Source organism: Polistes canadensis, unplaced genomic scaffold (assembly GCF_001313835.1).
Source record: "Polistes canadensis isolate GaletaPanama2010 unplaced genomic scaffold, ASM131383v1 scaffold_154, whole genome shotgun sequence".
NCBI classification, from domain to species: Eukaryota; Metazoa; Arthropoda; class Insecta; order Hymenoptera; family Vespidae; genus Polistes; species Polistes canadensis.
Window position 1 is genome coordinate 138,199 of NW_014569701.1, and position 18,626 is coordinate 156,824.

General features: G+C 29.8%; 3 protein-coding genes across 8 annotated transcripts in view; 2 read left to right on the plus strand and 1 right to left on the minus strand.

Moving 5' to 3' along the window:
- LOC106788785 (casein kinase I) overlaps nt 1-3,280 on the plus strand; it is an 8,450-nt gene extending 5,170 nt beyond the window's left edge. Inside the window, exons 5-8 of the mRNA XM_014752348.1 lie at nt 177-293; nt 686-706; nt 1,265-1,371; nt 2,609-3,280. Of these exons, the coding sequence (XP_014607834.1) occupies nt 177-293; nt 686-706; nt 1,265-1,371; nt 2,609-2,660 (297 nt within the window). The 3' untranslated portion in view covers nt 2,661-3,280. The remainder of the gene's footprint in view (nt 1-176; nt 294-685; nt 707-1,264; nt 1,372-2,608) is intronic.
- Nucleotides 3,281-7,056: 3,776 nt separating this feature from the next.
- Nucleotides 7,057-11,535, minus strand: LOC106788808. Its single transcript, XM_014752402.1, has 4 exons — nt 11,107-11,535; nt 10,864-11,023; nt 10,568-10,771; nt 7,057-10,434 (listed from the first exon to the last, which is right to left on the minus strand). The coding sequence occupies exons 1-4, from the start codon at nt 11,288-11,290 to the stop codon at nt 10,239-10,241; spliced, it is 744 nt and encodes a 247-aa protein (XP_014607888.1). The 5' UTR covers nt 11,291-11,535; the 3' UTR covers nt 7,057-10,238.
- Nucleotides 11,536-13,734: 2,199 nt separating this feature from the next.
- The window catches only part of LOC106788786 (Down syndrome cell adhesion molecule-like protein Dscam2), a 118,527-nt gene continuing 113,635 nt past the window's right edge, over nt 13,735-18,626 (plus strand). For all 6 annotated transcript variants that reach the window (XM_014752349.1, XM_014752351.1, XM_014752350.1 and 3 more), the window contains exon 1: nt 13,735-14,119. In XM_014752349.1, coding sequence (XP_014607835.1) covers nt 14,017-14,119 — 103 coding nt within the window. In that variant the 5' untranslated portion in view covers nt 13,735-14,016. The remainder of the gene's footprint in view (nt 14,120-18,626) is intronic.

Here is an 18,626-nt window from a genome sequence, read left to right on the forward strand (position 1 = left end):
TATATATATATATATATATATATATATATATACACACACACACACAAACGAACAGATATATACGTACACATACATTTCGAATTGTCCTGTTTCTAATTATAAACTTTCCTTCGATATCTCCATCGGATTGCTTAACGCGTTGCAATCGCAATATTTTCGTGCTTGTATTCCTTCAGGACGCGACAGGTGGAGGGGCGGGGGGCGGGGGCGTAATAGTCACATGGCCAGATGCAGTGAAGCAATCAGGAGCCGGTGGTACATTGACACCTGCCGATAGGCATGGTTCCGTTCAGGTGAGTCGACTTGCATTCCCAGGGCCCTTTCATTTTTTATTATCTTTTCAACTATTCTTTCGAATTGTGTTTTCTTCTTCGTTTATTTTCTATGATATATTTTTCTCCTTTTTTTTTTTTCTTTCTTTGTCAAATTTATATTCTCACATTATGTTCTTTGCATATTTGTCAACTTTTCATTTGTATACCAAAGCATAGATAGACTTTCACGATTCGTCGAAAATATTCCCCCCCCCCCCTATAAAAATGGTATCAAAATGATGAAATAATTTGAATAATTAAGTTTAAAATGTACAATCTCTATTCGTTCGCGTTTTCTTTCCTTATCACCTTCTCAGTATCAAAAGAAATATGTCAACTTGCCGGAAATAAATGATGCGTTCTATTTTTAGACAAAGCAACAATGGATTATGGTCAGTTAGAAGTCTGTGCGATTTGGTTTGTTGCTGCATGTTGTCTATGTTGACTCACTTATTTTCGTTCTATTGAATTTTATAAACACTAATCAGACATTTAGATGTAGACTTTATAATTGAAATGTATTTTCATTGTTTTTTTCTATGTATCAATCTATCTCTTAATTAAAAAAGTGCTACATTTATTACCCTTCCGTATACTTTAGAAATTTGCTTAAATCTTAACTGTGCATCTCCCTTCGTCTGAAACTCTTTTGTGTCCTTACTTTCTCTATTATTATTATTATTATTATTATTATTTTATTGTAATCAACATTTACAGTACAGTTATATATATTTGTTCAAATAAATTGCAAGTTGCTTTTTTGATTATTATTGTTATTATTGATTAATATTTTAATTTTTTATATAGATATATATTATATATATAATATTATGCATTATATATATATATAAAATATAAAATGTATTAAAATCATGTTTCTATTTTATTATATCCGAAAATTGTTTATTTCTTGAAACCAATTTATTAATGAAAATGTTATTTGTTAATAGGTTGTTTCGTCGACGAACGGAGAATTAGCTAACGATGACCCAACTGCTGGTCATTCTAACACGCCAATTACGGCACCACAAGAAGTGGATATGATCGACGAAACCAAGTTAGTATTACATTTAAAATGCATTTGTATTGCAATTCACAAATTCCTATTTTTTCATGTTTATCACTTATCGTTAATATTATTTTAATATATATGTAATTGTGCTTATTGAATTATTAAAATTAATATATATTAATTTGTAGATATATCTAATAAATTTGATCTTAATTTTATATATTTCTATATGATAGCACTATTAGTAATTATCATGAATTGCTATAGATTTTTATTTTATTATTTTTTTTTTTTTTTTTTTTTTTTAAATAAACGTTAAATTTATCATTAGATAAATCTGTGCTTGATAGAACAGAAATAAACAATATTTTTCTTTGCATGATTGAAAGAGTGGAATTTATATTGGGGGATATAATTGTATGTAAGAAAGGTGACAAATCTGTTATAGGGTTTTTTTATTATTATTTCTCCACATTTTTTATATTTTTATCTATCTATCCAATCTAAAAATGTTAACGTTTGCAATATATACATATCTGCTATTTTCAGACTGAAAACTTTACCAACAGAAAACTATTGTCCTCGATGTGGAAAGTTAACCCTGCACAAAAATTCGCAAGCTCCTACTACATTCACCGCAAATCCCAAACACATTCCTGAAATTGATTCGTTATCTCGATTTAACTGGCCGATGCAGGTTTTTCTTTTAAATAATATCAAAGAAAAGTATAATCTTAGTTGAACATTAAAGAAATAATTCATTTAAATATATATATATTTCTGTTAATCAGTTATTAATTTATCGAAATGTTATTGAAATAATAATCTTTTGTATGTGTTTTATTATTATATTTATTTATTTCTAACATGCTTTCTTTCACTGATCTCAGTATTTCGTCATACTTATTTATAAGACTAAACATTATTAATATTCTGTATGAATTTTATTTAGTAAAATAACATTTGTAAGAATTAATAATTTTCTTATCTATACACTGTTGTTCTGTTTGTTGGATTGTATGAAATATCTTCTTATATTATATATATATATATATAATGTACAAACATAAGTAAAGTTCAGAAAATAAAAATTACATTATCAAAAATGATGGTAAATCGTTGTGAAAAAGAGTTGTAATGATAAAGTGATATATATCTTAAAGCCAGTTCAATTGACAACGCTTGAAATATCCTAATATTTTATGATGCATGTCAGTGTCACAATGCTCTAAGCTCAAAGGAAAACGATTCTAAGTCCTATTAGTGTTTGCTTCATTTCCAGATGCTGTTGCTTCTTCAAGCGGAAGAAGAAGAAAAGTGGAAGGCAGAAATAACTGTCCGATACCGTCGGTCTTGGGCGGTCAGTACAACAGTGCGCGAGTAATAGTGCTGACGGATTTGGAAATCGAGTCCCTGGAACGGCGAAAATCTGCAAAAGCGGAGAAGACGGCGGAGGAAATGAAGGTGATGTTGGTGATGGTGGTGATGGTGGTGGTAGGGATGGTGCTCAAGACGGGGATACTTCTACTATTACTGCTGTTGCTGTTGATGCCGTTGCTGTTACTGCTGCCGTTGCTAGTACTACTGCTGTTACTACCGTCGTTGGAGCCACCGGGGATCCTGAAAACGAAGTTATCACTCTCTTACGTGCTGGAAGTAGATCAGCTTCGAGAGACTCGGTGTTGCATACCACCGTAACGTTGACACCTACACCGACTCCGCCACCGTTATCGAATTGAGCCACCACACAGCCATTATTATTGCTGCTATTACTATTATTATTATTATTATTATAATTATTATTATTATTATTATTATTATTATTATTATTACTGTACTCTTTTTTTTTCCTTTTTCCTTCTTTTTTTTATCGTCGACATCTCTAATAATTTTGCCTTCTTTAATTATTCGTACGATTATTATTATTCTCATTATTATTCATTATTATTCTATTATTATTAATATTATTATTAATATTATTATTATTATAAAGCACTCTCATAATACACACACACATTGCCATCGTTATCATCATTATCGCTATCATCGTCATTGTCATTAATCATCATCATTATCATTATCATTATCATTAATAATATCTCCAGTCAACGTACATTTATTATGAACTTTGTTATCAGTGTTGTCAGTGCTGACTGAGAATAGCCACAAGCCGTCGGCTTTCTGACCATTTCAATAGAGATAAGCGGTCATCCACGTGTGTGTAGAAATAAGGAATTGACGTACCGAAGGTGAAAAGAATGCGTTTGTGCCTACGACTCTCTTCTTATATTGTGAGTGGCATTGTTTATATACGCCGTTAATATATGATATGTGAACGTGTCATAATTGATTATTATTGCGTATTTCAAAATCTTATCACAAAGTGAGAAATCTAAGCTGAGCTCTCTCGTTGTAATGGGAAACCTGAAAATTATCGAGCGTAGCGTATCTCTCGTAATGAAAATTTACATTCGTATGAAGTCTGATTATAAATGCGAAAGGCATGAAACTGAAATACGGTAGCAGCAACATTAACATCCTACTTCAATAATTCCTAGATGCACCGCGACGGGAGAAAAATAATGTTTTATATATGATACACACACACTCACAGACGCATACGCGCGCGCGGGCACGCGCGCACACACATACAAATGAGAGATTTTTTTTTTTTTTTTCATTTATTTCTATTGTGATTGAAGAAGGACTGTATAATGCGTTCTACTGAAAGAACGAACATAAGACACGTAACCAAAATATATATGCCAATTCCTTTTGTAATTACTAGACATATTTTCCAGGTCTAGATCTTCTTTTCTGTTGTATAAAAAAAGATTTTCCTAAAATATTGAATAATCAATATGCTTCGATAGGATTTTATATTAAATTATTATTACTTCAATTTTTCGTTATAAATATATATATAGACTATAAACGAAAAGTAAGAACACAGATAACATATATGACATTATTCATTGATAATATGAAAATCACACGCAAAATACAGACATATTAAATTAAATTATATATTATATATATATATATATAATAGGCAATTCCATGAATCCGTCATTATATTCTAATGTTTTATAAATATGTATAAAAATATATATTCTGAGTGAACAATTTAACGTGTCTAATGTGTTTTTAAAACGATATACGATCATTTCGTTTTAATTACAGGCAAAATTTTTAGGTTCTTTTCATCCATATCTAATCAAATGTGGTATATTTATTATCATATAATCATTTTTCATCGTGTTCTACCTAATATTGTTTTTTTCTTTGTTTATAACTATCTTTACTATTGTATGACGAATGCATTCGAGAGATAATTATTCTTGTTTCTTTGTATTAAGTTGAAAGAAATATGTATGTGCCGATATTTAAGACATTAGATTGAGCAAATAAATGAACAAAAAATGGATTATATATGATTTATTTTATATTAATTATTTATACTATAAAATAAATCAGAAAAAAAATTTTTTCAATGTTTTGACCAAGTGTTCTCTTATCGGTACATATATGCTTCTTTTTATAAAAAGAATATTCTTAGAGATGGATGGGAAGATAGATATAGATTTAACATTTATTTCAAATAAGGTATTTGAGAAGAAATAGAAGGAAATTGTGCACTTAGGAATTTGTGACTGATTTGTGGGATGTGCTGCGTTACATAAATTGTAATATAAAAATCACTACTATATCATTTATATCTATGAATATTATTTCTTTAATATATACACTGCCTGTCATCTTTCTAAATAAAAACACGATAAAATTACCCTGTAAGCTTGCAGCAACGTGTGTAAATAAACGCACTTTGAGTGATTTTGTTGTTAATTGCACATAACGATTATTATGTGCAGAAGTATCTCTTCATGTGCAAGCATATGCGCTGTTCGTTATAAAACTTGCGTTTCATTATTATTTAAAAATATTTTCAATCTGTTTTGGTATGCCATGAGAGAAATATAAATAAATGTGTTGAAACATAACTGTATTAGAACAGTATTAAAATTTCAGTTTCATGCCTTCTAACAAATTATTGCATAAGAATCGTATATTGAAAAGAAAAGAAAAAAAATAATAAAAAAGAAGTCACGAATTCCACTTTTCATAACATATCGATGAAGTAAGGAAATTTGTCTCTTTAGATCATAACTTACATTACGACAACATCGGGTAGAACATACACAATACGTTGTACTGTAATTACCACAAACACCATTGATCCATGTTCCATTAGTACAAGATCTAAGAGATCGTTTTTTGAATCTAGACCATTGCATATAAAAAAAATTGAGAATCCTTTTTCTTTTTCGGTACACGTTTATGCGAGATGTGATGCTTATTGAAAAAAAGGAAAAAAGAGAGAGAGAGAGAGAGAGAGAGAGAGAGAGAGAGAGAGAGAGAGAGAGAGAGAGAGAGAACACCAAAAAATGCCTGCGAAAGACAAAACATATTGATCAGAACAATTTTCTAAAAGAAACTTTTGTCATCTGAAGATATTGCTAACTTAAATGTGCAGGTTTCTTACCATATTTAGACTATCAGAAAACATCACACATGCAAAATGTAAAAGCGATTTAATGTGATGTGATACATAATATTGTGAATTTTTATTGTGAAAAACATATTGAAAAAATGGTGTTTGTATAATATCAAAATTACGAAGATGTTACTAAATTATACAAATTATAAAATGCACGCCAATGTCCTTATCACGAGCTCGAGCGATGAAGAGATACTTAATTTGAAAATGTCCGTTTAAAGAGAAAGAAGAAGAAAAAGAAGACGGAGGGAGAAGTATGAAAAGAATTTTGGCAGCACTTGTCAATAATAAAAAAAAAAATGCAAGTAAATGAAATTTAATATATAGAAAATAATAATTTTGTTACAAATTTGCAATTCTCTGTAGTTTTATCAGTAGGTCAGAGATTACTGTTTTTTCAGAATTTATAATATTTTGTTGCTTATTAAAACAAAATAATGTTAAAAATTGCTATGAGAACAATATATGTAGTATCTTTTTATTTAAAATGAATTTTTATCGATATAATTTATATAAAATCTTATTGCGTAAATAACATTAATATTTACTGATGAAATTTTTTGTTTAGTAATATAGATATCGGACGCAAGTTTATATGTATATAATGCGATCGAATTTTTTACGTCGATCTTATTATTAATATTATTATTAATATTATTATTATTATTATTATTATTATTTGTAGTTTAATTTATAAATATGTGATGCTCCCTCGTGAAAGTAGTTTTAACTTATGGTTTAGTTTTTTTTCTTGAATAACTCTTAAGGGAGTAGTAAATTCAATTTAAACAAATTATAAACATTTGTTTTATTTATTTCATTATCATACATATAGCTTTTAATAGTTTTATAAATTACGATTGTTAGCATTTATAAATGCAACTTTATAATACAAGGTTAATAGAATTTTTATTTCTTATTAACTGCTCATAAAAGAAAAAATAATTAATTTCTTAATAAAAAATTGTGTGTGTTCTCGTAATACGTAAGCAGGTTATGGATTCAGAATATTGCGAATTTGTAACAAAAAAAAGTAAAAGTTTATTATTATGATGATTAGTTTGGAATATTGGTTTTTGGTAAATTAGTTCTCCGAAATTGTTATTATTTTGTGTTTATTTCATTTAATTTAATTTTATTTCTGGAACTATAGTAGTCGAACAAAGGTCCTGTTTGCTATAAGGGATAGCAAGGTTGTAAAAATCGAGAAAGTCAGAAAATAAAAAACTTCTATCAAATTAATTAAGTAAATTTGTCGAGTGTTAATATATAGTGAATTCATCGATAGATTAATATATATTTAATTAATTAAGATCGGCGATAGATTTATTCATGTACTTATTATTATTTTATTTCGAAGAAAAAGAAAAAGGAAAACAAAAAATCCGAAAGATCAGAGAGATATTTAAGAATGGATCGATGATTGTAAAATATATTCTCGATCGTTATTGAAATTTTGTCGCCGGATCTGAATGGATAATATCGTTCCTTTTGTAAAATTGCAGTTGCGCTGCAAAAATGACGAAAAAAAATATATAGACATTTTACTACAATAAGATAAGCGAAAATAATAGAAATGAGTGAAGTGTCCAAAAGTGTTTTGTGCATGTGTGCTGCATATGTGGAAAGAGAGAGAAATGGGAATTTCTATTTTTTTTTTTAATTATAATATAATAATAATAATTAGTATTATTATTATTATTAGTTTATTCGCCGCGAAGAGGAAGAGGTCTCTTGTGAGACGAAACTTTTTTAAGAAATATTTCGTGCTGTAGATAGTGTATCTCGCCAGTGTAGCGCGCATGTATATAAATATACTCGCACTAACTAAAAAACTACAAGAAAAGAATAGAAAACAACAAAAAGAAAGAGATGTCATGTTTTTAGAACGGTCAGATATGTCTGTTGTTCTTCGGGGATAAATAATGGAATAAAATAAAAGGGATTAAGTAAATAAGTAAATAAAAAAGAGGAAAATAAAAAAAATAGAAAAAAGAAATAAAATAAAAATACGTGAAGATAAAACGCGAAGAGTCCAAAAGAAATCTCGTATTGAATTTTAAATAAGGCTTAAGTGATAAGAGGAATGATTAATAATAATAATGATCGTGGATAAGACACATGACCTTGCTGCCTGTTATGCAGTCGATCTAGCTCATAAAATTCGTTAGACGATTTTTAATATAATATGGCTGATTGCTGGATAAAAAAAAGTATGGTTGTGAGTAAAAAATGCCTGAGACCGAGATTGTAATTTTGTTACTAACTACTCCTGTACACCTGTCCCATAGAAGGACTGTTATATATTGTTACACAGTGATATTGTATTTCAAGGATTCAGTTTTGTATGCTTTAGTCGTGTCTTTACGAATTGGATAAGATAATTTGGACCAAGAGCGACGTACGTATACATACATACATACATACATAATGAATATACATGAAAACGTTTGTTTCCTAGGATCGATGATATTGTCTTTATGGTCATGCATTTTGCTGGGAACAGACTGTATCGTTATATCGTCATAATATTCATTATTCCAATGTATAATTCGATAATACAAATGCTCTGTCTTGTTTTTCTTTCATTACTTCTGTAAAATAAGTATACAAAACAAATAATTAGTCAATGCTGCATTTTATATAAGTTAAGATATTCAGTTCATACGATGCTTTGATATTTTTAGTTTCATCATATTTTTTTGTGTGTGTGTTTTTTTTTTAATATAATATCTATTTAACATTATTTGTATTTCATTCGTTGAAATGCAAATAGAAATGCAGTCTATGTGTCGATCTCAATTTCTGTATGGATGTCGTAATATTTTCATTTAAAAATACCACGTTTCATTAAGATCCCCAAAAATGATACTTTTTAAACAAACATACTAATGATTTTCGATAGTAATATTTCTTATATTGCTGACTATTAAATTATAGCTATTTATTCCACTTAATATCAAAGAATTACCTGCGTGTTCAGTTATATGCATAGTTTATCGATATAACATTCAATAGGAGATTCTCGGCAAATAATAGCTATTTTTATGGAATTGGCAGTTCATGCTTCTTGGTAATATCTCATATCTGAATATGTATGCATGCGCAATTTGACAGAGAAAACTCAGAAAAACATGCAGATCTTTTTTGACATATTTGTGAAAGTAAATATAACGGGGAGGGAGTCAGTTCAACTAAATGTGTGTTATTTTGTACATATAATAGAAAGGAAACATTGCACCGAGAGAGAGGGAGGATAAAAAATTACATATAAAGAAAAAAAAAAAAGGAAACAAAAATAAAGTAATAAAGAAATGCTACGAAAAGCCCAAAGTAAAGAGAATGTGAAGTAGTTTTGACGTTCTCTCACTCCCTCGCCATAATACGCGTGCCCCCGCGTTCACACATACCATACACATATGTGTATACATATATATGTATATAACAATAAATAATAAACTGTGTATTATTATGTCTGTCAAATAACCACATAGGATGTGGTTGAACACTTCTATTATTGCATAAGCATGACGACACCAAAGAAAAATTGGTGGTTTTTAAGAAAGGCAGTTAAAAGAAAATGGAAATATAATTGATGCAATGTGAATATGTACTTATAATCTTACCAAATGCATGATATCACATTTCTTTTTCAAATGATCGATAAAAAAAAAGACACACGTTAAACTAATCGAAAATGTTCATATTTAGGTAAAATACATTCAGCTTCCGACTAACCATAAATCTTTTTTTGGTCTTTTTTTAAAAGTACATTTTTCACATTTCTATGCATCTATTTTTTTTCTTAGTTATCTTTTATCAGTCTCTTTTGTGGACAAGTATATTCTTTCAGTTTATTGTCTTGCACACTAAGCTTGCGATTAATCTGAGAAAATAAAACAGAATACAGTATGTGGAGAAGATAATTATAATGCTGCACCGTATGTATTTGCCAATTGATTTTGTTAAATGTATGTATATACTAATAAGAATATTGCGAGAAATATCTTTTTTTTTAATCAAAATATTTTCTATTTGATATTTTCTTTTTGATAATCGAAGTATCTCTATATAATGTTTATTTTTCTTTATTCATAATGAAAAGAAGAGTAAAGTATTTGTAATATTAATGTAGATAGACCATATATGGTTACACAAAATTTTTCAATACTTTCATTGATATTCTTTGTCCATCAGTTCACATTAATCTTATTGAACATTTTCATATTAAACGCAAATGACATGGTTATTAAAAATGCAAATATTTATGATTATGATTAATTACATCATTATCGTATAAAAGTATAAAAAATACAAAAAAAAAAATAAGAAGAACACATTTTTTTCTACGCTTTCACTTTCTACTCTTGCGAGCATTCTCTGTTAATTTTATTATTGTTTCTTCGTTAATTAGTTCTGCATGTTTTTCTAACATTTCTATAAAGAAAGGTTCTTTCACTAAGAGTTCTGCTGAAGTTGCTACGAAGTTAGTGATAAGTTTTTTCATAATATTTATCTTCTTAATAAATTTCAGTATTTTTTCTTTATTCCTGTAAAAACGATAATATATTACAATAGCAAGTAAAAGAGAGAGAGAGAGAGAGAGAGTAAATATTATAATTTTTAGATATAATTTTAAAATTTTAGTTAAATTAATAATTGTATTAATGTATAGTTGCTTACTCTGCTATGGTAGGATTTGTTTTCTGCAACTTTTTCTTTCTTAGATTATCTTGTTCCTTTAAAAAGGTATGATAGTCAAATATGGCTTTCTGACACTCAATTTTTAAATTTAATTGTCTTTGAAATGCATCTTCAACACATTGTTGTTTTGACAGGATAGCGTCGTTCAATATAAATGACTTCCTCATAGCCACGATCATTTTCCTATTTCAATAATTAATTATTGTTATATTTTATCTTTATATTTGTAGATAAAAAATAATATAAATTTTTTTTTACAAGATATTCGATCATACTCCTTAGTGTCACTTTTATATTTATTAAACAGAACATCTTGTATAGTATAACCTTGAAGACATAGTTTAATTGCATTATTATTTATAATTGCTTTGGCTGTAGTATCTTGTAGCATTTGAAAACTATTTTTCGTATTTTTTGTAGATGATTTTTTATTTACTGCAACAAATATAAGATTGTTATTATTTGTGCGAATGAGATTGAAAAATATCTTATCTTCTAAAATACAAATTACAACATACTGTAATCTAATTTAGCTTTAACCATTATTTTTCTGGAACATAGGCGACTAGTTGATCCTTTTAAAATTTGAATTTTATCTTTTATAGGCTTGTAGTCATTCCATGAAACTGCTCCGATTGGAAATTCTGCAACATTTTTTCTCAGATGCTTTAATGCTCGTTCTAGATTCTTAAAATCAGACATTGTTTTAATAACAAAGTATTTTTCGGCGTAAATGACAGTGAACCTCACGATTTTCACATTACTAAAAATGCTACAATTTCTTTTCCAAATTATACATATGCACTGAATAAAAAACAGATATAGAGTAGAGTCATGTGTGTTCTCTTAATTTATAGTTTTCCACATAGAGGGTGGCCCTATCGTGCCGCTTAAAGCGCCTTCCCTTCTTACGTGGTACTAATCATTTCCTTAAAGTTTCTACAAGATTTTTAAGCATGTTACAATATTTCAAAGTTTTATATTAATTTCATTTCTTTAATAGAATAAAATGTCTATATAAAAGTGTATCATTTGTAATACATATATTTTCCTTTTTATTAATAGATAATAAATTATATACAATAAATAAAGCTTCATTAAATATACAATATAAATATGATGAACAGATATGTGTTGTGATGTGATATTTAAAAGCAATGAATCGTAATCGAGATTCGATATTTAAGTAATTAAAATAATATTATCGGAAAAGTTTTCTGTCGAATATTGATTTATTTATGGTATAAGTAAGTTAATATATTATCACTGTTATAATTTTGTACTAAAAATATTATTCATTATATTGTTATTTTTTGTAGAAATTTTCTTATGACCATCATACATGGTCAAACGTCGATGATATGTTGAAATTGTATTTTTTTCAAGACGGGACTTCCTCTGATTGAATAGAAATTACATTGTACAGGTAATCATTATCATTTAAATCTCTTTTTTGATGAATTATAAATCAGGAGAGTTATTTCTTCATTAAAACCTAAACTACTAAGCGAAAAAATAAGAGAATCTCTGTGGGTCCACGCTTTCCGTTGTTTGGATTGCTAGAGAAAGGGGGCTTATAATGATAATAAGGTTTAAATATCTGTTTTTGTGAACAAATTTGATGTTTACACACACACACACACACGCGCGCGCACACACACTTTATTTTGCAATTAGTTTATAAATAAATTTAATAATGATAAATGCATTGCTTCCACCGTTGTATCAAGTCTAACAAATTATCGTAACATTCGTGCTGTTTCTACCAGTCAGCAGTTCTTTGAAAAATTAAAACTATTAGCTATGCTTGCATATAATAAAGGAAAAGGTGGAATAGATCACTCAGGTTAATTGGTTTTTCTTATGAAATAAAAATTACGTTAGAAAAAGAACAAAATGATAGATGAAACTTTTCCGAGGAATTTCAATTGTATAAGTTTTTATCGTTTGAAAAATGGCCACAAAATAGAAAGTAAATATAAGAAAATTTAGAGAAATATTAGATAATGAATTATTAGAGCTGCTAATTTATTAATAAATTAATTAATTAATAAAAATTATTAGAGCCGAAGATACAGAAAAACCTTGTTTTCCAAGTAGTCGGTATAATATTGCCGTTTGAAAAAATGCTTTTGAAAGAAAAATTAGACGAAAAATTAGAAAAAAGACGTCATTCGGACCGATGAAAAGCAAGAAAAAATGTTACTAACTGTAGTAACTTTTTGTTTAAATTCCCCTGACAAATGGCAACTTTGCATAGACCGTTTTAAAATTTTTCATTGAAAATAATTTTCCGAAAAAACCATGTTTTTATATATTTTTGTTGTATAATAATTTAACACACAGAGTCTTATTATATTTGAATATTTGAAGTATTTAAGTGTTACGGGGGATTAACTCTCAATAATAATGGATGTTTGATGGTGCGGTTTAAAAGAAGCAAAGGTAGTAGAATACGTCGTGCAAATAATTGTGAGTAAATATAAAAAACTGAGCGGTAGATAATAGCGGATAGAAGTTAATCGGCCGCGTGTGTGGTGAACTATTTAATTTGCGTTAGCGGTGGCGTAGGTGATGGGAACCTAAAGTTACACCGAACTCTCTCGCTCTTTGAGGTTGCAAGCCGAGTTTGGCTAGTGGTTGATGGTATTCTGGATAAATGAAGAGAAAGGGGAATGAAGGGGTTGGAAGGGTGAACGAAGTCAGTAACGTAACAGGATGGTGGTATAGGTGTACTCGTAAGGAAGGAGGGAAGTGGGAGAGTGAAGGGAGTTGTTAGGTGGTCTCTAAGGGATGAGGATTGGTAAATGGGTGATAAGGTATAGAAGGGGAAGGAGGTATAAAAAGAGGAGGAGGTGGTTTCAGACTGTGGTCCTCGTAAGCTCGTATTGTCCGCGCATGTCGTGCAAATCCACACGCTCATTATATACATATGTATAAACAAATACCAATTCGTAAGTAAGGTATACGTTTGTATATATATGTATACCAAGGTGAATAAATATATATATAGAAGTCGGTAAAGCGTCGGTACCACGAGTAAAGTGAAGCAACCGAGCTTTGGCGAGAATTACCGAGGACTTCCGAGTACCGATTCACCGCGAAACTTGATTCGGCTCTAACGCGAGCAGCCGGTCAGTCTCTCGCTGACGCTCGGTGCGACAACTACTGCTTCGATTGGCTATGGACAGGAGGTTTCGTGTGTGCACCTAGATCATTATTATATTATCCAAATTATATTCATCAAAAATAGAGGATACTAACATAAAAAGTTCTGCGTGGACAACTAAATCGACCTTCTCCTCCCTCGAGGAGAGGGCGGAGGGCGGCAAGTCCTCCGCCTTGAAAGGTCTTACCCTCTCTATTTATACAATATCATTATTTTCCGGGAGAGATTCGTTCTTCTAAGGAAAATCATTACCGTCAAAATGAAGTTCGCTCGAGGATCATGGAAAATAAAATGGAGCCACGTGGAGCTGCGGAACCTCGTGTTCTCCACACGATTTCTTCTTATCCTTCTTCTTGCAACTGGTAAGTTTATTCTTGATACATATAAACAAGAGATGTTTAGAAAATTATTAAATTGTAAAAAAAATTATTAAATTATTAATTATTGGAATATATCGTTTGATACAGCTTCCTTATAATAAGATTGCGTGGAATTATTTAACGTTAACATGGTTTTTCTTAATATCTTTTTTTAATGATACCATGCAGTAGCTGCTAATATTGGAGATATTGTATTTTGAGATATATGTCAATATTTCAAGAAAAACCAATTTACCCCCGGCGATTTTATGGATTTGTAATATAGACAAAATGTCCGTAATTCATATGGGTTGAATGGCTCGCTACGTCTGCTATTTTTGCAGAACGTTAAACTACCTTGTTTGGCGAGAGCACACGATTGTGGTGGATGATGAAAGTATTCCTGCGACTGGTGTGCAATCGTTGCTGCTACGATAATCATTCCGAGAACGGTGCTAACATTTTCCTTTGAAAAGCTTTTTTTTTTCATTTGTCTAGCTTATTTTGAAATATAGTAAAATATATAATCATATTTTTCGGGACGCGTATCGTTATGAATTATATAATACTATTATAATTATATACAATGATTTCGATAATGTTAACATTTTATTAATTTCTATTTTTGGTTCGAAATTTACAAAGTTTATTGTTAAATATATTCCTATAATAAACACGACGTAACGATACGTTTTGTGGGATAATAATAATCGCCGCTGCGGCGGAAAAAATTACAGTCGATGTGAGATATCGTTGGAAAAGAGAGAAATAGGAAGAACGTTTATGAAATTTATATAAATGTATTGTTTTAATATGTTTGTAAAATAGAAAAAAGAAAAAAAATACATAAAATGTATACCCGCGTATCGTTTAGTTATAATTTAACGGTAAAATAAATGACTAGCTGTTAATGCTATATACACGTAGGATATCTATCAACATTTTTATGATCTTATCGAGTATATACATATACACGTATACACGTAGATTTGCGCATCGATGGTCGTATAAGCTTTAGAAGTATTAAAGAGTGTTCGAGATAGTAAATTTACGAGAAATATGGGAAGATTTAGGATGATACAGTTAGAATATTTGACAATAAGCCGACATGCATACGTGGTAGAGTGAATCTGTTGTAAGGGGTGTGAAAACGCAAGCCGACGCTAACCTCTAAGCCGATTGTCCAATCATTGTGACGTTATGTATATATCTACGAAAATCACTTTTTGTTTTATCTTCTTTTTTTATTTTTTACTTTTTATAAAGCAGTTTATAAAGTTAATAGAGCAATACGATCGTTATCCATAAAATTGAAGTTAACGTAGCAGAACATTGTGTAATAGTGTAATAATCAAGTATTCAAGCAGGCGTTAAGAGATAATATCAAGCGTTGTTTCTCTAAACAACGAGGAGACGATTTACACGATAATCCAGGATATCTGTGGTAGAGAGAGACCGTCGAAACAAAATTCACTTCCTTCGGCGATATGGCGTAGAGGATACCGTCTCTAAGTTAACCGTACATGAATTCCTTCCCTTTGCCCCGAGGATATTATTTGTGCTTATTATGCGGCCTATGTATTGCTAAATTAGTTCGTACAAGCTATGTGTTGTTGTATAGTTTAGTTTACACATGGGATACGAGAACTCAAGCGTAAAGTTAACTTTAGGATTTAACCTTTCAATACTAAGAAGATTATCGTGGGTAGGTTCAAGAAGAGTTGAAAAAAGGAATTCGAGCGAAAGGAATTTAAAAAGGGTTCCTTTTCTACTTAGGACGGACTTGATTGTAGGTGTAAGTTAATGTGATTACTGAACAGACGGCATGTCAAACGAGGAGAATAAGAGTTTTATTTCGTTTATATTATTCTTATTAGAATTTCATTCAGTTTGTCTTTATTATATTATTGTAATTGCTTTTTAAGATATTTCTTTTTAATAATTATATATCTAGCTGTTGTGTTTAACATGTTAACATATTTTCTTAAATATTTATACTTTATTTTTATATATAACTATATACATACATAATTACAGTTGCATATTTTTCTTAATTTTCTTAACAGAATTAACGTCACAGATCAGAATTACGTCACATATTATGTTACATAAAAAACCATGAAAGAGCATCATTTCGGAGGTTGATCTACTTTCTATCACGGTTACATTTCATACGCGATTAAAAATTTCTGAATTCGTGTTCGCTTTTAACTTTCACGTTCTTTAAAGCCAGGAAGGATTTTTTCTACGAATCCCAGCGGTTTCATTTCATTTTATACTTTGATAGTTCCCCTACTGATGCTAATTATACGTATTACACTTTGATGAGAATTCTTAACGTAGCCATTTTACCGCTAGCTTTCTTTTTCTGGGAGTTTTGTACGATTTACGATCGATTCATCGTTAATGCGATAAAAGAGAGGAGTTACTTCGGCCAAAGAGAGACTGTGTGTGCTGTGTGTATACCTATAAATACATGCTCTCTATATGTGTATATCTTTGAACTGCAGTAGCACTTGGGAAGGGCTTGTGTTAATCGATCAGGCGCTTTGACGTAAGCCGCGCATTAATAATTCCCGCGAGAATTAACGATTACATTCTAGTAGCTACGATCGATCGATCTATTTGACAAAATTATCGCCTTCGATCATCTTAAATTTGTATTCAAGTTAAAGTGATTTTTAGTCTATCTATGCACATAGAATTATATCAATAAATAATATATATACGTATATCTAAGAGGCACATTTAATTATCTCGAATAAATTTAATAGATTTTAAATAACAATTATTACAATATTTTTTCTACAGAAATTATACATGGTATCAAAAAGAGTATATATATATATAGTTAACAACAATTTACATATTTTTTACTATTTGTATTTAATCGAGTAAAATATAGTGTACATGATTCCTTTTATAAGCGGAGGGCCTTAGGAGATTTGAAAGTGAATTTGATTTTTTTAAATGGGATGTTCTACATTTATAATGGTAGTTCGGAAGAGTATTAATTTCCGAGTAAAAAATTATTACGTAATGCTTGTTTTTCAAGCTAATTATTAACAAGATATTTTATATACATTTACTTATGTCTTGTATATATAGCTTATTTACATTTATTATATTATATCATATATCTTACATGTCTGATTTATCTCATTATTTAAAATTAGAAAGAAAGAGAGAGAGAGGGAGAGAGAGAGAGAGAGAGAGAGAGAGATGTTTGCTTGTTAAATTCAATTGAACTCGCAAAAGAGAAATTTTTGAAGTGAGGTGTAAAGTCTGTTGTTAATTAAGCTTAATACGACAGATGATCAACGTTAATCTTCTTTCATGACGATTCAGTTGAGATATAGTGGCAAGCTTGTAGGTGGTGGATTGTAACATCCAGTAGATAGGAATGATTTTAATCAGACGATTGAAACAGAACTTGCTCGGTATGTAGAGTCCTTTCCTTTGTACATGCAACTACAACATTCCGTGCATTTCTGTTCTACATATCTTCATTCCATTACCTACGTAACGTTCTATGCTAACGGAAATTACGCTATTGTACGCTCGTAAAACGTATAACATTGGGTAAAAATGAAATTTATTAACCGTAACATTGCGTACGCAGGTTACAGAATTGTCTTTTTTTTCTATTCCTCTTCTCTTGTATATGTGTACATATGTATGTTCGTATCTTTCTTTGTAAGGCATGTACGTGGTACGTATATGTTTTATGCATTTCCCTTTTAATTACAATATTAGCTGTACGTTTCGTGGCACAAAGCTTTCGAATTGTAAGTAATATGAGGCAGTACCGTTGGTAATGTTAACTTTCGTAGTATAATAATAAATCAGTTTTCATTTTTCTAGGGGAAAACCTACTTTCTTTCCTGAACGGAGAGAAAACTTTGTAAACATTTTTTTCGTTACAAAGGGTTAAAAACGTTGAATTTAGTTAGTTTAGAATTGTTTCCTTCGTAGATTCGAGTGAATATTTCTTTTTTCTTTTTTTTTTTATATTTTTCTACGAAGAAAGGATAAGAGTTTCGGGATAAAGTTTCAAAAAGAGGAAGAAAATAGTTTACATGTATTTAGACGAGTATATATAAAAACACGCGAAAGACGTTGGAATACAATACCAGTGTGTTTCGTTGGGGAACATTTTGTTCTCTTTCTTTCTTTTTTTTCCATAGCGAGTGTTTCTCCAGATTTTTGTAGCTTTTACTTCTTCGACAACAATGAATAATAATAAATGCAGGAAGAAAGTTCTTCCTACGTAGATACGTAAATCATGCCAGGCATTTGGATTTACAGCCGACAGGCTGGCTATTTCGTTCGAGTCGATAGATTGTACGAAATTTCCTATATACCCATACACGTATTTCGAGATGTCTGACTGTAACGGTCTTCCATCACTGTGACTTTCCTAAGTGAGTTAAGTTCCCTAGCTCGTTCGTACTTTTTCATATCGCAATACGTTTTATATAAGATTAATTGATGGATCGATTGAAACTAG